Here is a 22740-nt window from a genome sequence, read left to right as displayed (position 1 = left end):
CAATTTCGTTGTGTAGACTGTAATTTTGTAATTTTGTTTTGTAGAACTGTAATTTTGTAGTGCTTAGACTTGATGGGTTTGACAAAAAGTCGATTTTTTGAAAGAAGAAAACTTTCAGGTAGTTAATTGCATTTAAAATAATGGGTTTCCTATTTTATCACATCACAACATTATCACTTTATTTATTATTCATCACATTTATTCAAGATTTCAATTGTTTTGGTTTGTGCCACCGAAGTGACTCCGACGTCATCAAACATCAGTTAGATCAGCAAAAAATGCTAAGTCGTCCATTTTCAAGATTGGCTCAAAAAACGCAGTAGTTTCATAACCAGAATTATGAAGAATAAATTTTTCAAAAATCATTTTTTGGTTTGTGTACCCTCTTTTTATCCTAACTTTTTATGCTACAATAGTCTTCCTCAACTGCAACCGCGAGTCTTCTTCAATCGTTTATTCGAATATTAAAAAAAATTATTTATTCTATATCGTTTATTTCTATATTAAACAGAACTCAAGTACTGAATATGCATCATTGACGTTTTTTCTTCTTTGAGACAACTCTTCCATTTTTTAGTTGCAGATATCGGGACTTGAAAAAAAGCCTTGGAATACGTTTCAGTTGTGAATATCTTCTGATATGCGATAAAAACATGCCATTTATTGCTGATCATCCTTCAAGTTTTAGCGCTACGTCTTAAAAGAAACAGTTTTCACTCCTGTTTTTCTGCTGAATGTCGCATACCTAAATTACACTTCATTTTGTACACCTTAATATGTGTTTGTTTGAGAACGACAACCCCGTCTTCCTTTCCTCTTTGCTCTTTTCTGATTTTCCGACTCCTACTTAAATTTTTTCTCAATTTTCCGACCCCCTCTTACGATCCCCCCCCCCCCCCCCTGATCCGACACCCCTCTTACGACCACCTGTTGAGAAATTCTCAACATACGCTCGCTTGACCCTGGGTATAACTGGAGTACAAAATGCCGTAATGTCTCACCTTTATCGACTTAAAAAAACTCTTCGACTCGATTGAGACAGAGCAGTCATAAAAGTCTTGGACAATCAATGCTTGTCTACTCAGAACCTAAAGATACTTCATGAGTTGTATAGCAAATTCACGACCAACATTTCCTCAATCTAAAATAATGTCACAATCGACGTGAAGAAGGGGACTCGTCAAGGTGACATCATCCCTCCCAAAACATTCAGTGCCTCTGTCGAGAACGGGGGTTGGGATGAGAGAACGACGATGCGGCCGGAGTTTACACCATCTTCGTTTCTGTGACGACATCGTTCTGATAACATCAAGCATCAGTTAGGCGCAACGAATGCTAGTCGAATTCGATGAAAAGTGTGAAAAGATCGGTCTCCAGCTGAACTTGAACAAGACATATTTATGAGGAACGGGTTTGTTTTTGATCCCCCATTCATGCTTAACGGAACGAATATATCCGAATGCTACAACCTTGTATATCCAGGTCGGGAAATCAACGTGATGAACAACCTGCCCTCCAAACTGGGAAGGGGGTATCTTACTTTGACCCAAGCTTCAGAAACCTGGGCGTGTTGCAAGCAAGAGGAAGATGCAATCAGCGTATTAAAACACGCAACTGAAAGGGTGATGCTAGGAGTATCCCGCCTTCTGCAAATCAAAAAGGTGATCAGCCGCCGCATATGGCAAGGACAGTAAAGATAGGTGGGCCGGACACGGGATGTGTTTTAGCGGCAACCGTTGGACCAGAGCCGTAAGCAATTGGACTTCATATCTATCTCCGTATTTGCATAATAAGCGCATCCCAAGAAGACTTGGAAGATGATCAGATTTCTCCACGAAGTCCTTCAAGATGTGCGTCGAATTTAGTTAAGAAAAAAATTAAGGAAAAAGCGTAAAGTTGTGAATACCGTTAATGAAAATCTGAACGACGGACAGCACCTTATGGTTCCAATAAAACTTTGACCGTGAGTTATTTATCCAAATGAAAGTTTAGATATGAGCTTGTGTACTTGAGGTTGTGAAAGCTGCATCACAAGTTGTTGCCGGGACGAGATACATCTTTGAAATACTGTACGGTGATTCTACATGTGAAAAAGAAGGGAGTGTACTTTATTTTCAACAATTTCATTCGAGTATCCTCTAATTATATCCTCGAATGGTTGCATTTAGTAGAAAATCATAATTGTTTCTCCCCTGGGAACACCTTGAATTTGTTGTCTTTAGCAGGGATATGCAATTACTTTTGCCAACTGTCCACTGAACCAAACGGACGTCAAGCTGTAAGCTCGAAAATATCTTTGAATTAGAAGAAATAAGCCTTTGAATCAGTTTACTTCGAATAAAACCCATCTTTCAGTTGTACGGAGTCGAGCTTTGGGAGAAAATCTGGGAGAATTTCGTACAACTCTGTATTAAGAAATTCCGAGACGTATCTGCCGGAAAGAAGATTTAATTGATATGTACCTATTGCATTTTATGGAAACCTATTGCTGCATGCTATCGTGATGGCTTTTTGAACGATATTAGAGAAATATCTACATAACAAATAAAGGATAAAGGTTTAAGTGTCTGGCGTTAAAGTGTTAATCAATCTGCTTGGAATGCGCCACCGCGTTCACTGCAATTCAGAATCTGAGCTTCACGAACGTGTAACTGATCTATACAGTGACTTGTGGGGACTAGCCGATGTGTCAAGTCAGTGTTTTAATCCTCCAGACAAGTCTGCACCCAATTTATCGGCCCAGGGGTGAAGGGCTTGGTGACCACTAGAGCGGATTCAAACCTCTAACCAATGGTATAGACAGCGGAACCGCTTACCGACAGCGCTACACCCGCCCCTAACATAATGAATAATAGCAACATAATAAATGGTTCTTTATTGAAATTGTTGAAATTGGTGGTGAGCTAACAATTCGGTTAAAAGTTAGGTGCCACTTGACGATCAATACAACTTCTCACGTTCTTACTGTCTTGATTTGAAATTGAATGCTAAAACACTTGAAAGAAAAAACTGTGCTATTTATTTGCAAACAAATTCACAGATGAGCCTTGATTAAAGCTGCAGATGTTCTGCAATAACAAGTGAGAATTTCCATCCGTATAAGAATCAGTGAGAATCACCACCCGTTGTTGGACGTTAAAATCTCCGATTTCTCGAAAACGGAGTCTTCAGACATGTTACCGGGGGAGATCACGCGACTTCGTTTCACAGTACGAAACTTTCTCAGGTACAGCAGTAACAGTGAGTATCTGGATTAACACCGTGTGTGTGTGGGTGTGTGTCACGAAAATACTCCATGATGATGCAAAACTCTTCACCGGTGAGATGCCTTTGTCATGCAGCTGATAGGCGAGCACTCTATCTTTTCACTATTGTCCAAACTTAAGTAGCCATGGGTAGGTTGGCTTTGATAAGGGAAGTTAGTTTCTCCATATGTTAGTGGACGTAAATAAACTTTATGTATACTGTACATGAATGTTTACTTCCAAATTTGCAAAACAGTGTAAGTGATTACTCCTTCGATGATAGGGACAGGTTGGAAGTTTTATTTTAAATTTTGTTAACTAAACTATCGTTAACTAAAGATTTTTTAAAGTTGTCCGTTGTAAGTCCGTACAACCGCATTTCTTTTAAGAAAAAGTGAATGAGTGTACAGAAGTGTTCGACTAATCAGACTTCCTACTTAGGCATTATATGACACTTCCAAAACAGCACCCGGATCGGCACTACTATGGAAACACAAAAGAAACAGGAAAATGTGGGAAAAGTGCAATAAATTGAAATCTTTAGTCGTTTATTTTCATCTCACCATTATATATTTTCTAGACATTACTTTTTCTGACGATTTTATTCCAGGTTTTATTAATGTTACCAAAATGTATGAAGAAAAATTCACTCCACAATTTTTACAAACATACAGCAAGTGGTAATCTTCAACCTATGAAAGGAAAATTTTTATTCGCATCCTGAGCAAGTGAAAAAGAAATTTGAAGGGTTTGGTAGAGTGCAACGTAAAAAAACCCAAAGTAGCTGATGGAAAAAGATTTCTGGAAAAGTGAAGCGGTCGTTACGTATTACGGTTTGATTCGTTTGGGAAAGAAGGAAATCTCTGTGCCCAGAGGCAAACTCGTCACTATTCAATCATTTCCAGCTCTATCACAGAAAGACCTTCAGACACGTTTTTATTTGGTAGAGGAACCGCCTGATGCTGAAACACCATTGGAACCGGAGTGAGAACTTCGAGTGAAGGGATGTATGCGTCCTCCTTAATTTAAGTGAATTATTCAGCCGATCTACAAAGATTTTTGACAATTAGTATACCTCTTCAGGCGTAATGTCTTCGCCAGAGTTTACTAGTTGCACAACGTCTTCGTCGTCTTCCTTGCCTTGATGCCACACAACTCGAAACGGGGATGATGCATTAGCGAAAAGGAATCCACGAAGTGTGAAACTGCAAATGCATGCGTTATTAATGTCTCAGTTACAAGTTTATATAAAGTTCCAGCTTCTTTATGATTAATAGTAGCGGATCCTTCTTTTGTATCATCGTTATCGCATAATGATTATAGGTACCCATCCGTTTCCATATTGTTTCTCCAAAATACCGCTGCTACTGCCAAAACCAGAATGCAGAATGTGACGAGTCCAGCTATCTTCGATGCTAAAAACATTAGTACTGACAGAACTTCCCATAATCCAACGCCTACATCAAATTTAAGGGACATCCTGAAAGTAATTTCTGCTGAAATTCTAATGAGACATGATAAACTGAGACGAGAACATAAGAAATGCAAAGTTTGGAGTCCTTCGAAAGCAATGAAAGGCCTATTGATTGACTCTTAAGGTCGCTCACTTTGCTCAACGGAAGTATTTCAAAGATCTGAGGGCTACAGTATGTCGAATAGGTATGTTGCGATAGATCCTACTGCCTAATCTTCTTTTTCTGATAATAATAATAATAATAATAATAATAGTAATAATAATAATAATAATAATAATAATAATAATAATAATAATAATAATAATAATAATAATGATAATAATAATAATAATAATAATAGTAATAGTTTTTCTAATATAATATAAAGGAGATTGAAAATTCGAAAATGGCGTAAAATGGAGTTGACCGCGTTGATCGCGAATAGACACGAATGGTACCGTAGTTCACGAGCAGCAGCCCAGAAAAAGACGTGGGTATCACAACTTTTAGAACTCGGGGCCGACAGCTCATCATTGTAGCCTTCTTTTCTCACGACTTAAAACTCCCGAAAATCTACATTCGTTTTGTTTCTTTCTGCACTAACTAGTTGAATATAATCAAAATAATATATAATATTCTTTTCGTGTGCTTTTTACACTACATATTCTTCTTCACAAAATATCATCACCTTTTGAGGCACGTTTTATCGAGTGGCATTTTCAAATAATCTTAATTCATTTTCTTTCAGAAACGAGAATTCTGGAAATTGCAAAAAGAAACTGATTAGCAGTGCGGGAATCGTTAATCAACTGCGATTTCAATTACTTGAAGCAAAAACAGTAAGGGGAACCGCATTAATGTCTTCTGAATCGTTTAGTAACTTAATTCGCACATACTTTGAGCGTACGAATGATCAAGAGCACTCCATTCATACTCGACACTAAAGTAGTCCATCATCGTGCCTAAAATAAGAAGAGATTGGAATTGCTGAAAATTTGCGAATGCTTGCTGGTCACTGACGTTTACGACCGCTTAGCTTGTTGTGAAGTTCCATGATTAACACTCGAAACACAATATCATCGTACTTTTTTACAGGAAGCACAGTCACCTAAATTATGATGAATCCAAATGGAGTTGCGGTCTTTACTATACTTTACATATGCAATGTTAGTTTGAAAACATAGTACCTGATATCGAGGGATTATGTCATTATCATCGATGCGATCGATGGAATACTGCACAAGATCGAGAAGATTGTCCTCTTTAATAATTTCCTGGATTAAGTCCGCAATATCCTCAGCAGTGAACGTATTCGAAGAAAAACTCATCACACCTCCTTTGAATACATGAATAAAAATACAAACAATCAGATTTTACATTTTCCAAGAAAGTTCGTTATTTATGCGCATGCGCTTACCGCAAACGTCGCAACAGTGTCCTAACGGTCGAATTGTGGATGAACAGTGGGTTCCTATAGGATGGCATCGAACGTAGTTACATATTAACGACAGGGTCTGCAAGAAATTTTGAGTTGATTTGTGAAAACAATTGTGATCCTTGAAAAATACATGAAGAAACAGGAAAAATGCAAATTAAAAGACAGAAGTCGTGCTATGTTTTTACGGTAAAAAAAGATGGTAATGAGAAATGTGAGTAGGATTGTTTCATTTGCTTTCAAACTCTGCTCACTTTAACAATTTTGCCACTAACGTGGGTGTAACAACTAAACAGGGATGTGGTCCTTCAGACAGAGCTGGAATTTGGGAATCAGTCATCATTATGAGTTATCTAATGAGTCCGAGAAGGTAACGTTAAAGTGACAAGGCCACTAATCGATTTGATTGCTTTGAGAAATTATAACAACACAGGATGAAGATCATCGCAGTAGCGGTTTTGTAGAAGAAGAGAAAGACTAGGGAGTAGAACTGAACCTTTTCGATGAGGATAGAGGAAATTTCTACGTCGGCGAAAACATGTCTATTCTTATCTTACCAAATTGAAGTCTATTATTTTACATTGCCTCTTCTAATGAATGAGGAAAGAGAAAAAATAAAAACGTTCTTGTGCTGACGATGTCGAAGTGAAAGAGTTCTTCTACAAGGCTTAATTTTGAAGATGAACAACATTGAAAAAAAGGAACGGTTCAGTGAGTGTGAGTTGAAAATTTGAGTTGTTACTGCAGTCATGAAAACCAACAACCACTAAAGAATGCCATTGGCAGTACTTGGAAAAAAATTGATGCAAAATTAAAATTAATTGCAATTACAGCTAACAAAAATAGAAAAAAGCTTTGGTAGAGCTCCGTTGTCCTTTTGTTGCAGGTTCTCCTATCAAAAATCACCACTTTTGCCAAATACGGAGGAGATCGAAATTGTGTTGCTGAATGGATTTTCTTAAATCATTGACTGTCCTGTTTTCACAAATTCAATTTTCACCAAAGAAACAGCTCTTCAGGGAACAGAGCAGGGAAAAAAGCCAGCTTTCGATGAACCCTTCGTCTTGATCTTAACTGTAATGCATCCTATATCTGTATCATTCTATTAAATTGTCAAACATCTGGTTTAATAGCTGTGCAGCTGTACTTTATGATTTTTAGGGGATACCGATAATGCTGAACAAAGTTGTGTTGAGCATGAGATAATTTGAGCGCTACCGTTTCCTATCTCAGTGATCTCAAGTAGATTTGCAAACCTGTTCTCTGTTCGTTCTGAAAAACACAGATTTGTCCTCTCTTATTAGCGTTTGTTTTTCCCAAGTTGGTAGCGATGGGCATCGAAACTCGTTCGAATAGACCTTTTTGGCACTACATAATTTAGTCAATTTTTAAAGGATCACTTTGATCACGTTCTGATGAGATTACCGTTCTACTACTTCCTACTTCCTTTCTTACTCCACATCTTAAATCCTAGAAGAGAATGTTGGATGGCAAAATCAAGCTAGGACGACTTTTGACACAATGTAATGTGGTACAACCCAGTTCCCTCCTTTTTTAATGCTAATCCTCACAGCCAGAGTTCAACTTCCCGGAATCACTCGCTTTGAATTTTCATATGCAAATTTTTCCAGACTTTCGGAAGTTATTGTAAAAAAAAACGCCAAAGTGCCAACGTTAGAAAAAATTCATGAAACTCCAACAACGAGACCTATTGACCTTGTTGCGTACAAACCAAGAAGGTTTCTTATTAAACTGTTTCTCGACGTTTTTCCAAGCAACGATCTAGGAATTATTTCTAACTCCTTTCTCGTTACATAAAGTTATTTATTTACCCTTTCAGTCAGCATAATTCTACCCACTTTGATGAAAATAAAAATATAATGACAAGAAAAAAAAACATAAAGGAGGATTCGAATGTTCTCCTGTCTTGAAACCTCGGCATATTCCGTCTTTGTTTTGTGATAGTGTGCTTGAGATACGAATCACGAAGACTAGCCTCAAAAATCGCATGTGGTAATGGCTATACAGTACGTCCGGATTACCGAAGAACCCCTACTGTAAATAGCAATGCTCCGCACGCAAGCAAAGTTTCTCTTTGTCTTCTTTTTATCTCTGACAGTGTCAGTGTCGCTGTTCAGCGCAGCATTATCCAAGCACAATTACAAGATGACGTGATCTTGGTAAATAGCCAGCTTGTTAGAAACAGATTACATGATAGATACTGCATCTGTGAAAGATGTGTTATTTGTCCTTACGGAAAAACAGGCGACTGCGAACAAATGGAGGTAATACATGAGATCGAGTGCTTGATGTGAAAATGCAACTTACATTGGGGAGACCGATAGGAATGTCAGAGTGAGGATTAATGAACACATGACAGGAAAACGACGAAAAAGTTTGATAACACCACTAGGAAGACACAGACATGAGGCCCACAACGGGAACGATTACGATGTGAAATGCGTTATACTGGCTCACGAAACAGAAATATCGGCAAGGAAGACGTTGGAGACGTTTTGGATTCTTAAACGAAACCCTTGAATGAATAATAGGAATGAATGTTTGTCGATAACGAATGAGTTCTTGCGACTCATTCGTTACCGCTCTGTGACCCATGACCGCCTGATATTCCTTGTGTAGATCAAATCATCTATATCGTCGCTGGTAATCTACGCAACAATACTCATTTTCTAATACACTGAGTGAAAAGTGCGTGGACAAGTACAGATGGGTATCTGTTTTCACTACCTTGAACGATTATCGAAACACTGACCCAGGCTAGTGTGGCACTTGACGGGATAAACGTAGCATTGCTTCAGTCATCCTCTACTTAGGCCTCTGAAGACGGCGAAAAAGCCAAAACGTCGGGCAAATAAAAGGTTTCATCTAAAAACCTCGCAGGCACACTATCACAAAAAAATTAAGGTAAGATTATTGTTTTGCACACATTTTCTATAAGCCCATTTTGCGTCTGTGATAAACAATTTTTTTCCATGTAGGCTATTGTGTCGTTTTATAATAGGGTCAAAACGAAATAGAGGACACTGCAGTTCGCGATGGTCCCATTCGATTCCAACCGCTTTCCCCACCGTCTCCCTTAGAGAGCAGTCTGTTACGCAACTGGACCCTGCTTCGTTTTGTTTTCATAGTACTATAAGTGGTGTTTGCTCTAGCAAGAAAGTTCAAGGATCAGTTAAAAATTAAATTTAAAACTTGCTGCTTCACTGCAACCTGTTCAAAAAAAAGCTCACCTGAAAGAAAAATTTAATCGGGTCAAAACAAATTCCAATTTGAATGCCTTAAGATGTAACTACCTTATTCTTCATATTTGGATTGTAATGGTTAGTTTTCTTCTTCTCCCTGTTTAATATGATAATTGGATCCTTCAGTGGAAGCATTCTCGAAACGTTGTCTTCGGAAGATTCCTTTGCTAATGTATGACCCAAGGAGACCTAGAAGTGGTTATGTTGAACAAATGCAGCTGTATTTACACCAATCATGTCTCTTAAATTAAAGGCGGAGTGTTGCAGAATTTTCTTTGCACGTGCACGTATCTAGAAAAAGACTTGTTAAACAGCTCTGTGTGAACCCGTCTCTCCATCGATGTAACTTATTACTTGATAGAACACGGGCAACTCAGTCGTCCGCCAATCCGCAACCCAACTAGTATAATTAAAATAAGTGCCAGAAACTGCTCAATCCGCACAAGCGAACGCAGTACCATACACAGTTTCTTCCTGTATTCTGTTCATATTTGTGCGTGGTGGAAGGATTGGGCGCATTTCTACTCGTTTTGTGGACTGTATCTCGTCGGTCTTCGTGCAGACATCAAAAATCTCGAAATATGCTGTTATTAAGAATTGTCCTAGAAGAGGAAGATATTTCCTTCACTTTCCCTTCATAGAATTCCTCTAACAACTTCAAGGTAGTTTAATTGATAACACCTAGATAAGTTTATTGTCTTCTGTTTTTTGACAGGAGGAAATCCTGTCAGGAAACGAAAGGAACTCAGTTTTCTCACTATGAGCTGCACATCTAAGGAGTAGAAGCTCTGCCTCAACCGAAAGATTTGCTTTTAAACAAAAAAAAATCGCTCGCATAGCTGAAACGTCACAAACCTGATACTGTCCTTCCATCGTGCGTACAAATTTCGTAAACGAAGCTGTTGTCATTGGCTGAAACGAACAAAAAGAGCTCAACAGTACAAGAAGCCCGAAAATTTCCATATTGAAATCTTGAATGTTTAATTTCAGACATCACCTACAATTCGCGTTAACGGCCTGAAACTGATAGTAACTACGCTGAGTATAGCTTTACATAGTTCTTTGTGTTTTTGTTTGTTTGTTGTTTTTGTTTTAACAGAAAACAGTTGTTTATGAAAAATGGAACACATTAGCAACTCACCAGAAACTAAGAGTAAAAGTTATTTAGTTAGTAACTACTTAGCAATGCAGTCTTGTTTTATTTTAATAGGTGTAACTCAGAATGACAATAAACAGATTTTTTTGTACCCATCGTACGTAGTAGCAAGTATGCTACTCACCATCAATAATGATGAACACACAATTTTTTTACAAAAAAGGAGTAAATTGGGGTTCATGTTTGGTTACTATCTGCGAAATGTCGTCAGCAAGCATCGCATTTAATCTTGTCTGTTTTCTTTCAAAGTTCACGGCAATGATCATTTATTTGATGACATTTGACGAGAAGGTCAAAAAAGCAAAAAGTGTTATATAGTATGGATGTGTTATATAGTATAGTATAGACATCTATAATTTTAACATTACCGAACAAATGACGTTATCTAACACACGCTTTCACATGATGTTTTTCTTAATTCAAAAATATTACATATTCCATTACTTCTCTCAACATCCCAACCTTAAGTACTCTCAAGCTCAGCCATTTAGCACTTCTACACCTTTGTTTGTATAGCAAGTGGTTAAGATTACAGCTATGCTCATTAAAGGCAAAAATTGAATTATCCCGACGACAAATACTTGCACAAAGTCGCGGTTAGAACTTCTTTTTCCTCTTCTAAGAAATCAGGCAGTAATCCTTTTTTAATTCTGACAGTTTTTCATTTTTTGACATACCTTTCGGTATGTAAACAAAAGAGTAGATAACAGTTTAGACGATTTTGAAAAAATTTCAAGTCCTACTACTAGTTTTGCAATTGAAGAGAGTTACAACACCTGGAGCACCATATAGCTTCATAGGAAACTATGTACTGTTTGGAAGCAAACACTCGCGGAAGAAGCACTTCATTTCCAACTACAGTCAAATGAGAGTGAATACAACTCTTGAATTCCGAGAAAAACAGAACCACAAGCGAAATATATATATATATATATATATATATATATATATATATAGGTTTGTTTTCTTGCAGCAAACTTCAAAAATACTGAGTTTTTCAGAACTGATTGGAATGTTCTGGCAAAACCGAGAACCTTGCAAAATGTTTTCGAAGCTTTTTTCGATATATGTGGGTATATTAGGGTGAGCGTGTGCGCTTCAGTGATTTGCAAAACATCACAAGTGAACAACAACCACTACAGTTCTGCTAGTACGAGTGCTGCCAAGGACCCAACGCAGAGAACAGAGCCACCGCAAACATCAACGGCTTGTAAAACGGAAACTGTTACGCACCTGTTTTACAGTCAACCTGGTTCTATCTCCTTGTGGCGAGATATATCTGCTTCAAAACAAGGAACGCAGCGACAATGACAAATTGTTGGAGGCTATTAAAGTCAACGCAGAAAAGAGAACACTACGAGAGTTAGCTGTTAGTTAGCGTTTGACTGTTCCAGCCCTACCATCGACGCTCACCTCCATGACTCCGGCAGTTGAAAAGTCCAGGCACGATAGGTCACCCGATGTATAATCTACTGACGTCGGTTAGACTACATTATTTCGTATGCTATCTTCTGTGAATCGCTTGTTTCCAATCATATCGCGTCTCGAAAATCTGGCATTCGGTGATAGCAGTCGAATTCTCTTCGACAGCGACGCGGAATATGGTTCCCATGCCGCGCAGAGCCGCCAACACAGCCGAAGACAGATCCAGACAGGCACCCTAGTGCAAACATTTCCTTTCCGCCCGCCTGACGCGAAAGAGCCTATTCTCTATGAGCTAACTCCTACATGTAAGACAGTATCACTATCACCGCAGCCAATCGGCTTCAAAAGTTTGCCGGAATAATGCGAGGAAAGCAAACAGTCTGTTTTGGGTCACATTCGCCGGAACTTGCGCCGTTGGAATATCATTTACTGCGGCCGCTAAAGCATCACCTACACGGGAGAAAGTTCAACAAATACGACGTTCTCAAACCGGAGGTTGACGCGTTTTCCGTGTTGCAGCCCCTAAATTCTTGGCAAGAGGCATCAGTGATTAGCACAGCAGATAGTCGATGGTTAATGATGTCCGCCTTGAATATTATGTTGAATCTTAACTTTCACTTAACTAAACTTACTCAGCTATGGTAATTCTGAAGCAATTGGTCATAGACTTTCCGAATAACCTAATAATATGAGTACAATGACCAACTAAAATTTAGTAATTTTTTCTCTTCAACTTTTGCTCTGGTTTTTCATTTTCTTTTTGTGGCATCCAGTATGTGTAAGCGGAATTAACGTGAAAATCCGAATCTGTGCAAAATAGTCGAATAAATTTTGGGAATAAAATACACAGAACTATATTTTTTCTCCTTTTAAATCTTGTACAGTTTTTCAACAATCTTCTTCTTTTCAGATATAGCTAGAAAGCAGAAAGTTTCTCTAAGAAAAGGCAACTAACTGCAAAGAAAAAAAAATAGGATGTTGTCGCATTGTAATGGCCACCCATGTTCACTGTTACTGGAATTAGTCAACGTGTTGAGAAATAGAAATTTATCGTGAAGTTAGTATCCGGACGTGGTCGATCAAAGAAAACTACGCAAGATTTAATATTAATACCAGCCTGAAAAACCGGCTAAAACCGACTAGAGACTTTTTCTGGTGTTCGCTTCGCTCGCCTGCAGCGATGAAGAAGAAATAACAGTGCCGACATTTTTTTTTCTGTAAAATTGCAGTTGTTCTTTTTCTATCAACGCTTTCTTCAATTTTTTTGCTCAAAAATTTAAGCATAAATGTTTTTCCCTAAACGCTCAGTTCCATATTTGGAGAACAATCAAACTTGATTTTACATCTATGTTCCTTTCAAACCTCCTCAATTTGGAAACATTATTCGAAGTGTGAGTTTCCTTCGCTCTCAACTATTAGCAAAGAGTGATGTGCTTACATGAAATGACGTGAATATCACTATCGTGGTGATGAAAATGACGTTCTGAGTCAGATCGCGTAAACTGTTGGCTACTATGTGTTGTGTTTAAGCAGCCTCTCGCACGTGTGTTTCCTCTTTTTGAAGAAAGGATGTTAGCAGCATCAGGGAGACATGCTGGGAAATAGATATGCAAAAACACAGAAGCCCATTCTACTGCGTTGGGGCTCGCAAGCACAAATCCGACGCACTGGAACCCGTCTCCCTCTCTTTTTTGGATTTTCCTGACTGAGACACACACATACACAGACGCACACACATCACAGAATAAGCCTGTTATTATATAGCACCAGTCTGAACGTCCGGCTAAAGCAGGACTCTAGACTTTCCGTGGTGTTCGCTTCGTCCCCTTCACTGATCAACGAAAATGAATATTAGTGCCCTTCCTTGTGAAATTAGGCTTGTTTACTTCTTACAATCTTTCGTAATCTTATTTATTATAAATAAAAGCGAAAGATTTCTTAGTTTTCCTTCTAAACGCGTCAGTCTCACATGTGGAGAATATCCAAACTTCAGCTTCAAACACTCCGTTACCAATATAATGTGGACACAATTTGAAAGTACTACTCGAAATATGGGCTTTCCTCGTGTTTCTTCCGAGTTATCAAAAAATGATGTTTTAGCACAAAATGACGTGAAAGACATCATTCTACTGATAAAGATAACGTTCTACGTCAGATCATGTGAATTCTTCGCTACTATTTAAGCAGCCATTTGCACGCGTGTTTCCACTTTCTGAGGAAGGCATGTTACCAACTTGTGGCAAACGCGCAAGGAATTAGACGGGCGAAGGAGTTGTAAAGGTGAAAAACAAGGCGCTCAGTGGCGACGGCTATGAAACGGCTGGAACGTCCCATTTACCTCTTGCGACATGCACACGAATTTATTGAGCACCACTTCGACATGCGGGTCCCATCTCATCCATTTTGTAGCTGTCTGGCCCCAGTTTACCAGCCTAACGTAACGGGATCCGTTGCAACCCATTCCATAGCTATCGAGCGCCGGCGCACCAATCAGGGTCCCGTCGCGCCCTCTTTTCGAACCTCGCCCTCACACACACACACACACACACACACACACACACACACACACACACACACACACACACACACACACACACACACACACACACACACACACACACACACACACACACACACACACACACACACACACACACACACACACACACACACACACACACACACACACACACACACACACACACACACACACACACACACACACACACACACACACACACACACACACACACACACACACACACACACACACACACACACACACACACACACACACACACACACACACACACACACACACACACACACACACACACACACACACACACAAAAAAAAAAAAAAAAAAAAAAAAAAAAAAAAAAAAAAAACAAAAAAAACAACAAAAAAAAAAAAAAAAAAAAAACAAAAAAAAACACACACACACACACACACACACACACACACACACACACACACACACACACACACACACACACACACACACACACACACACACACACACACACACACACACACACACACACACACACACACACACACACACACACACACACACACACACACACACACACACACACACACACACACACACACACACACACACACACACACACACACACACACACACACACACACACACACACACACACACACACACACACACACACACACACACACACACACACACACACACACACACACACACACACACACACACACACACACACACACACACACACACACACACACACACACACGGACTAAGCGCGTTATTATATAGCATGATTCTCGGAGAGTGGGCGGATGTAGCGCAGTTGGTAAGAGGTTCCGCTGTGTCTGCACAATCGATCGGAGTTTGGAAATCGCTTTAGGTCCAGAAAAGCCTTTCATCCTTCCATTGTCGATAAGTTGGTACTTTATCTGGGAGGATAAAAACACTGACTTGACACATCGGCTAGCCCCCGCAAGTCATTATACAGGCCAGTTACACGTTCGTAAACGTCAAACAATTCTGAATTGAAGTGAACGTGATGGCACATCCCAAGTGGATTAATTTAGCTAGACTCTTTACACACATTATTCTTGGAAAAGTTTGTAGCAATCCGCATTTATCCTGTCGATTTTCAAAAGATCTGGCTAAATTTCCACTGGTTTCTGTGTGTTTGCCAGCATGTTAATGTGCTTTCGGACAGTTTGATAGAAAACCTCCGTTGAATGCTGTGGGGAACAGGATTACCTGAGTAGCACTTCCAAAGGTGCATCCTTTCCATTGGAGGCCGCAGGCTTCAGTCAAAACAGGATACAGGATTTAATACATAGTTTTGGATCCAGTGCTGGCTGGGCGTAGATCACAAGCCTGTCCTTCACTTTCGAACATGAACTTCGACTAATCACCGGTTAACAGTGTTCAATCATGTTCCGTTCAATCTCTGATGAAAGTTCTGTAATCACTTCCCGCGCGCTTAGAAAAGCTTTTTCCGAATCTTTCTTCTAATATCTTTAATAATAATATTTAATATTTTGTTTTATTTAATATCTGAAATAAACGAAGAAACAATAAACAATTTTGTAAGGATAGTTTAGAAAATGACAAAAGAGCAATAAGAGAAGGCAAAAGTAAGGCAAACAATGCAAGAAATGAAAAATTGCAAAACTTTTGTCCGCGCTGTTTTCATTAAATCTAAAATTGCACATTTAGCTCTGCAATTTCATCTTTTTTTTAAACGTATTCGCATATCTAACATCATCTCCGATTATATGTGCCATACTTATTCAAAAGAGAATGAAAGTTGCAGCGAAAAGTCGAAGAGAAAAAGCTTCTCTCTCCACATCTCAATATAATTATAAGTATAAATAAATAAATAAATGAATATGATAGTGCTGTAAACCTCTGTATTGAAGATCGCTCTAGTGGAGGAATTCGGCAAAGTTCGCATTTTTCTACAAATAATAGTCCCCTTTCCCTCAGTCGTGCAATGATCGAAGGCAGACCGCCGGAAGCACCATTTTCGAGTAACGAGGGGTACGTCAAAATCAGCACCGCAGTCGACATGTTAATGTGTTTTGCTCAGCAAAATATTTCAAAGAAACCATGGAATCAAACCACGGTGAGCCTTTTATTGTCGTGATGACGTAATTGGGTAAAAACGCAGAAATACTTCATTCAAAAAGTGTGCTGAAGACAGCTAAGAAAGGAAGAAAGGACCGGCTGATGCTTCTCAAAGTGTTCCACCAAATTCACTCCAGAAATATGGTCTCTAGCAAACAGCGGCATCTGGACTCTACCCAACATTTACAAAATATTGCAATTCCAAATGCCTCAGCTTGGTTGGTCCATTTTATGGAAGAGGTTGAAAACTCCTGGACTGCTTGTAACAAGTAGATTGTTGAATCCCTAAACTAATGACTGAGAAATAGTGAGATAAAGAGATCCTACAGTCTTAACAGTGATGTATTTCCCAAACTTTTCCTACCTGTAAGAAAAAAATTCACTACTCATTCTTTTTTTTGGAAGTACATATTCTCAAGGGCGTTCCAGAATATGCGATTTGAACTTTCTGAGAAACTGTTCAACATTAAAATGCTGCTAAAACGAAACCAAGCGGAGCACTTCTTATACCCGAGAGTAGTCCAAATTTTAGGGGTGAAATAGAAAAGAGTCTCAAGAACTAAAATCTTAACTAGTTATGGGTTTTCATCTTTTCTTTGCTATAATCTTTCATCTTGTTTGTTATCTTACTTCACCTACATTGCATTCATGCCAATTTAAAGGTGAGTGTTGGTGAGAGGTTCGATTACATGGTAGCTGGCTGGTTTGAAATCACATTAGATCGACCAAGTTCATCTCTCTGGACTCGATGAGCTGATGCCAGGCTTGTCTTTGAGGACAAAAACAGTGAAACTGATACTTCGGCAAATTTCTTCGAGTCACCGTATAGACAAACATACGTCCATGAACCTCAAGCCCTGGTGATTTGAAGTGAACGCGTTGGCGCATTCCAAGATTGTTCGGATTGTTTAACGGCAGGTACTTCATCCATTGTCCTTTATGCTTTAATCCGACATTAAAGTAAATAATGTGTCCGCCGTTAGTTAGTCCGCTTAGGATCCGATTAATTTCTACTGCCTAATGACTCCGATGACGACGAACATGTCTTGAAACCTACTTTTTGGCGTCTTACAAATCCTCTTCTTGTCCTTTAATGCTTGCAATGTTCGAACCAATGTTAAGTTTGTTAAGACGGAAAAGATACTCCAACAATTCAGTTATTATTAGTGTTAGTTATTATTAGTTAGTGCTGTTTTCCACAGTTAATGGTCTAAGCAAGCTCACAAGTAGTGGGCTTCACCTTTTCGTTAATAGGTTTTTCTCCTAATTTTTTTGCCAAATTGTTTGGTTTCAGAAGGATAATGGTTAATTGTTTATTTGGAATAGGCTGATTCCACTGAGTGTTCGAAAGATTTCTTTTTTTTGAAGTATCTGTCTTGTGCGCTACAAATTACGTCGCGTTTTGTTGAGTGCTCCTCAAGTGTTCAAACAAAACTCACCTTTGAACAGAACGGAAAACCCCGAGGTCTATAGTTCGTTGTGAGTATTTGAAGCAGTGCTGCACCGCCATCGTGAGACCGCGATAGCCAGAGTTATTTCTATTGTTTTTCGACCGGAACTAACAAAAATGCGTTCATGTTTCACAGCTTTTATGACATTTTGCAGTAGTGTTCAAGCAGTTGCACCTCTAACTTGCACCCTTGCACCACTGCAGAAATTTTTTTCTTTCTTCTGGCTGCTTACTGCCTGTTGTCGATAGATTTTCTGCGCAGAAGAAGATGAAATTGGCCCAACTATTTGTCTTCGCAAACGGAACATTTCAGGTTAAGGGTAGGTGTTACGGATCAAGAAGTTTCCACATCAGCACCCTTCAGTGCGCATTCAACGCCAAGTTACCAGCAACGCACTTCCCCGAGAACTTCTTCCCCCAGCTTTCCCTTCTTCCCTCTTATATTTGCGTCAATTTTTTAAAGGAGATATGACGTACTTTTTATTTCAATTCTAATGGGAATACTGGAAATCCTACACTCTTTAATGCCTTGAATAGATCTCAAACCTCGTATTTCCGTGGATAAAATCGCTCCGTTGCGGCTCTCTGTAGATTTTATAGAATATAAAATTACTGTACATTATTGTATTATTATGCAAAAATCCCTTCATTCACATTCTTTCACTTTGTGAATTTGTGGAGACCAAAATCGTGGAAACACCGTCCGACGAATACGAAACGGTCTTATAGAACCCATTTTGGGTTCACTTAGAATTCATGTCAAACTACGAAGACTTTTTTGCTGTTCCTTGGAATGCAGATTTTCCAGCTTCCTTATCCAGTTACATCTGCACTTCTTTCCTTGTATTTCAGAACTAAATAAGCAAAAAATAGTATAGATTGCATCGTACACTCCTCTAAATTTCTAAATTATAGAATCATTTGCCATGTGCTTTTGCCATCAGACTTCCAAAATTCAAAAAGTCGAAACTTTCTCTGATTTTTCTCCACATCTGTCCACTCACAAACTCCTTTTTGAAGCGGCCACAGGAATAATAATGAGGAAAAATAAACAACTTAAGTTGGAAGTGTTAGGAAAAGAGAGATAAAATGGGAGAAGAAGCAGAAAAGTAAAATAAGGTGGAAAAATCTTGGTTGGGTTTCGGATATGGCTCTGATATCAGCTTCATCCCGTACAAAGTGTTGAGATGGCAAAATGACTGACACGACGCCATACCATTGTGGTGGCTCCGAACCTTTTTGAACATGCGCTTCACAGCAGTTGTTTTTTTCCTTTATGTGTTGATCCACCCTTTAGAAAGGCTCTGCAACCATGTGACAATGCGAGCTCCTCGTATGTCATCCCGATTGTGTGTGGGTAATGTGTGGGTAATTAAGATCCCAAAAGTGCAGCGCACAGTTGGAAATGTGACTGTTGCAGATTCCCACGATGAATAAGGTCAACAGAGGTCCTCCCCGCGATCTGCTTGGAAGTTTGTGATGCTCGAGATAGACAAAAGGGAACGTTTAGAACTTGGCTGTCAGGATTCCGCCACTTGTTGGTCTTTGACACGCTCGGCGAAACGCAGTTGTTCGCTGCATTGACCGCGAGCGCCTTCTAGAAAAGTTTATCTCATACATTTGATAAGTTTCGTGCACAAAACTCTTCTACAATACTTTTGTCCTAAGCTTTCAAGCTGTTTTCCTAACTTCACCTCTCCTAGAGTATCTACCTTTTCTCATATCGTTCGTCTTATCCTTTTGTAGATAGTTTCAAAGGAAGAATCGTTCCGTTTTTTTCCTCTCGTTTTTTCTGAAGACCAAGAAGAACTAAGCCCTTATGAGTCGTCGTTTCTGTGAATCTGTGGTGTTTTACAAGTGTTTATCTTGTTATTAATGTTCTATTTGATTCGCTGTTGTTTGCGTGAGGGAAGTCCTCTTTTCACTAGGAACAAAGTTATAGCCTTTCATAGACGTCGGCTTTAGGTTTACAATATTGCGTAACTGACCAGAGAAAAAACACTTTTTCGCATGAAGAAGCATTGTTTGTGAAATACTGTAAATATTGTTTTCTTAAGATCGGGTGGAGCGCGATGTTTAGTGCTCAGAACATCTATCGTCTGGTTCATTATTGGTTTGATACCGCCGATAACCAACCAAACATTTAATTTCTCGAGAATAGGAATGTCGGTACCGGAATCCTCTGAGAAGGCAACGTACTGAGACGACATAGTGGCTGCACCCGTAACTCACTCAGAGACCGTTTTCGAGTTCACAAACCTTTTGCAATCGAAGTTCAGCGCGTTCGTTCATTCCGCAGGATCAGAGGTTGATCAAGGCCAACCACTGTATTCTTTTTCCTTTATTCGATTCAGGATCACTTTTTTTTGCTGGGAAAGAGCACCCAAACAGAGCGTTTCTCCACGGATTTAGAAAATGACGCTCGTGTTTTAACTTTTTACCAAGAAATTTCTGGAGAAATGCGCTACATAAATTACATTGGTCCATCTGAAACAAAAGAAACATCGTTTTTTTCCTATTAAGTTTTTCTGCCTTGGAAGAAATTATTTCTGCTCCTCAGTCAGCACAGCCAACATATTCGGAAGATATCAGTACTCCAATATGTGTAGTAGGAGGAATATGTATACAGGGCAATCGCTCAGTCATGTGAAAAAAAGAAACAAAGTGACAATGTAAAGATATTATTGCGCAATTTCATCTCGTAATTTTCTAGGAATAAATTCGAAAATTTTCAAAGACTCAGAAGTAGTTTTTTCGAGAGAGATTAAGTGACCAACAGTTCTTTATTCTGGGGACGTTTTTTGCTTCAGACACTATTTGAAGGCGTTACTTTGCTGCGCATCTGTGTTACCTCTAATTTCTTTCTACATACATAATCGAAAATGTGATAAAGATATAAAATTCAAGAATGCGAAGGAATTCATGATCCTCCCCACTAGATGTAAAAAAAATAGTTGAATACTACAAGTGTTTCATCAACCACTTCCTTTTCTCCTATCTTTTTTTCTTAGCTTTGCGTTTTGTACTAAAACTACATATCCTCCAGTATAACTGATATTTATGCCATACTTTACTTACAGAATGTAAATAATGAGGAATGCCTCACCTTCGGAGAACTCTTAACTTTCCTACCGCCTCACAGTGACTCAAGACTTCAGTAGCTTTTCAAGTAGCTAAAATCCCCTAATACACAGGTTAGCTCAAGGCTTATTTATTTGTGGTCTTTTTCGCATGCATAGGAATGAATGACGGCAATAGTGCTATAGAGTACCGATCCTTAAAGTTTTTAAACTCTCAAGCGAATAGGAAATGCGAAAGGGAAAAACAGCAATTCAGTTGGTTATGAGTGGCAATTTCCGTGCGCGTACATATTTCCCAATTTCTTCGGATTTCCCAACTCACATTCACAACATACATTCTTTTTTGAAGATGCTAGGCCTTCAGCCGAACCGATCCACAGTCACACTATTCCATTCCCATCGATCGGTCGAATCGATCGATCTCGTCTCTCAAACCGTAAGAATATGAGATTGAAAGATAGGTTTCGAAGCCCTTCTTCGATGAGTTACAGATGTGTGCTACATTCTGTAGCTAACAAATCCGTGAATGAGAAGCTCGAGCTGCTTCCCGGAAGCAGATTTTTTTTTCGAGAATTCTGTGGCAGACACAACCCTTCAGTCTCTCGCGGTTAACAGCACCTCATGGTTAAGGAAATGCGGTCACGGATAATCCGGCTGCCTGTTCCTGATCTATACACTCTGGAGATGCACGTGACTTTACGTTAGGTCGTGTTCATGGCAATTTTGTTACGTATTTGCATTCACCCTATTGCATTCATTTGCGGAGCATCCTACGCGCAATATTTGGCCTCGTAAACGCCTCTCCTCTAACATCGCTGCAAACGTGTGCGCTCATTGAAATACGATACTTCTTCCGACGTATGCCCTCTTCCTCCTTCTCCCTACATACTTGAAACATTTCGAAGATTGGCGGGTAGAAGCCAACTGCATTGGAACTCAGACATGACATCATCCACGTCTTCCAACTGCTACTTTCTCTCTGGGACCTGCATCTTAGCAAATAATCCAGCTTATATCCGATGAAAGCCCTCATTTTATCTTCACGATCCCATAAGATGACATCGGAGCGATCCAGCAATAGTTGCAAAATGAAGGTTTTTCCGGAGCAGTCAGGCTCGATATGGGATCCGAGTGGAATACATTTATGCGGTTGAATGCGAATTCAATATTTCGCTATTCCACCGCTTTTGGACTCCAAATTCCTAGGCACTGAACGTTGAGAAAGAAATTCCTTTTCTTTTGAGAGATTTTTTTGCATCGAGTTCCACAGCTTATATGTAGATTGTCGATGTTGAAAGGATTTCTCAGGGAAGATTTTCTGGCTTTGTCGAATTGAACGGTTTTCTGGACAGAATGTGCAGTGAGTCTTTGCTTATTGGATTTTTAAGCTGAAATAGTGTATAAACCGCTCTGGAACCACCGTCAAGAGCATTTGTGGGACGTGAAATGGAATTTTGGATTTAAAGTAAACGCCTGCGTTTGTAGCGCGTCATAGCTTAGTTGGAAAGGAAGTTGCATGGAATGAAGAGGGTGCAGAAGTTTCTCTTAGGAAATGTGAACAGATGTGATGGAGTGAAATAATTGGAGATTCTGAACTGTCA

At 39.2% G+C, this 22740-nt stretch overlaps 1 protein-coding gene across 2 annotated transcripts; it reads right to left on the bottom strand.

The window, feature by feature from the left end:
• Positions 1–4132: 4132 nt before the first annotated feature.
• Positions 4133–18119, bottom strand: RB195_013969 (uncharacterized protein; the record flags this gene model as incomplete). Of its 2 annotated transcripts, XM_064204024.1 has the most annotated exons (11): positions 4133–4264; positions 4321–4450; positions 4573–4660; positions 5596–5661; positions 5720–5807; positions 5887–6035; positions 6117–6213; positions 9449–9586; positions 10253–10309; positions 16786–16894; positions 18049–18119. In XM_064204024.1, the coding sequence occupies 11 exons, from the start codon at positions 18117–18119 to the stop codon at positions 4133–4135; spliced, it is 1125 nt and encodes a 374-aa protein (XP_064059905.1). The 2 variants fall into 2 exon arrangements, with proteins under 2 accessions (XP_064059905.1, XP_013300119.2); XM_013444665.2 differs by lacking the exons at positions 16786–16894; positions 18049–18119 and having other exon boundaries at positions 10253–10306.
• Between the last annotated feature and the right edge of the window lie 4621 nt (positions 18120–22740).

Source organism: Necator americanus, chromosome V (genome assembly GCF_031761385.1).
Source record: "Necator americanus strain Aroian chromosome V, whole genome shotgun sequence".
In the NCBI taxonomy this organism is placed as follows: Eukaryota; Metazoa; Nematoda; class Chromadorea; order Rhabditida; family Ancylostomatidae; genus Necator; species Necator americanus.
This window is presented reverse-complemented; position numbering and strand designations above follow the sequence as displayed.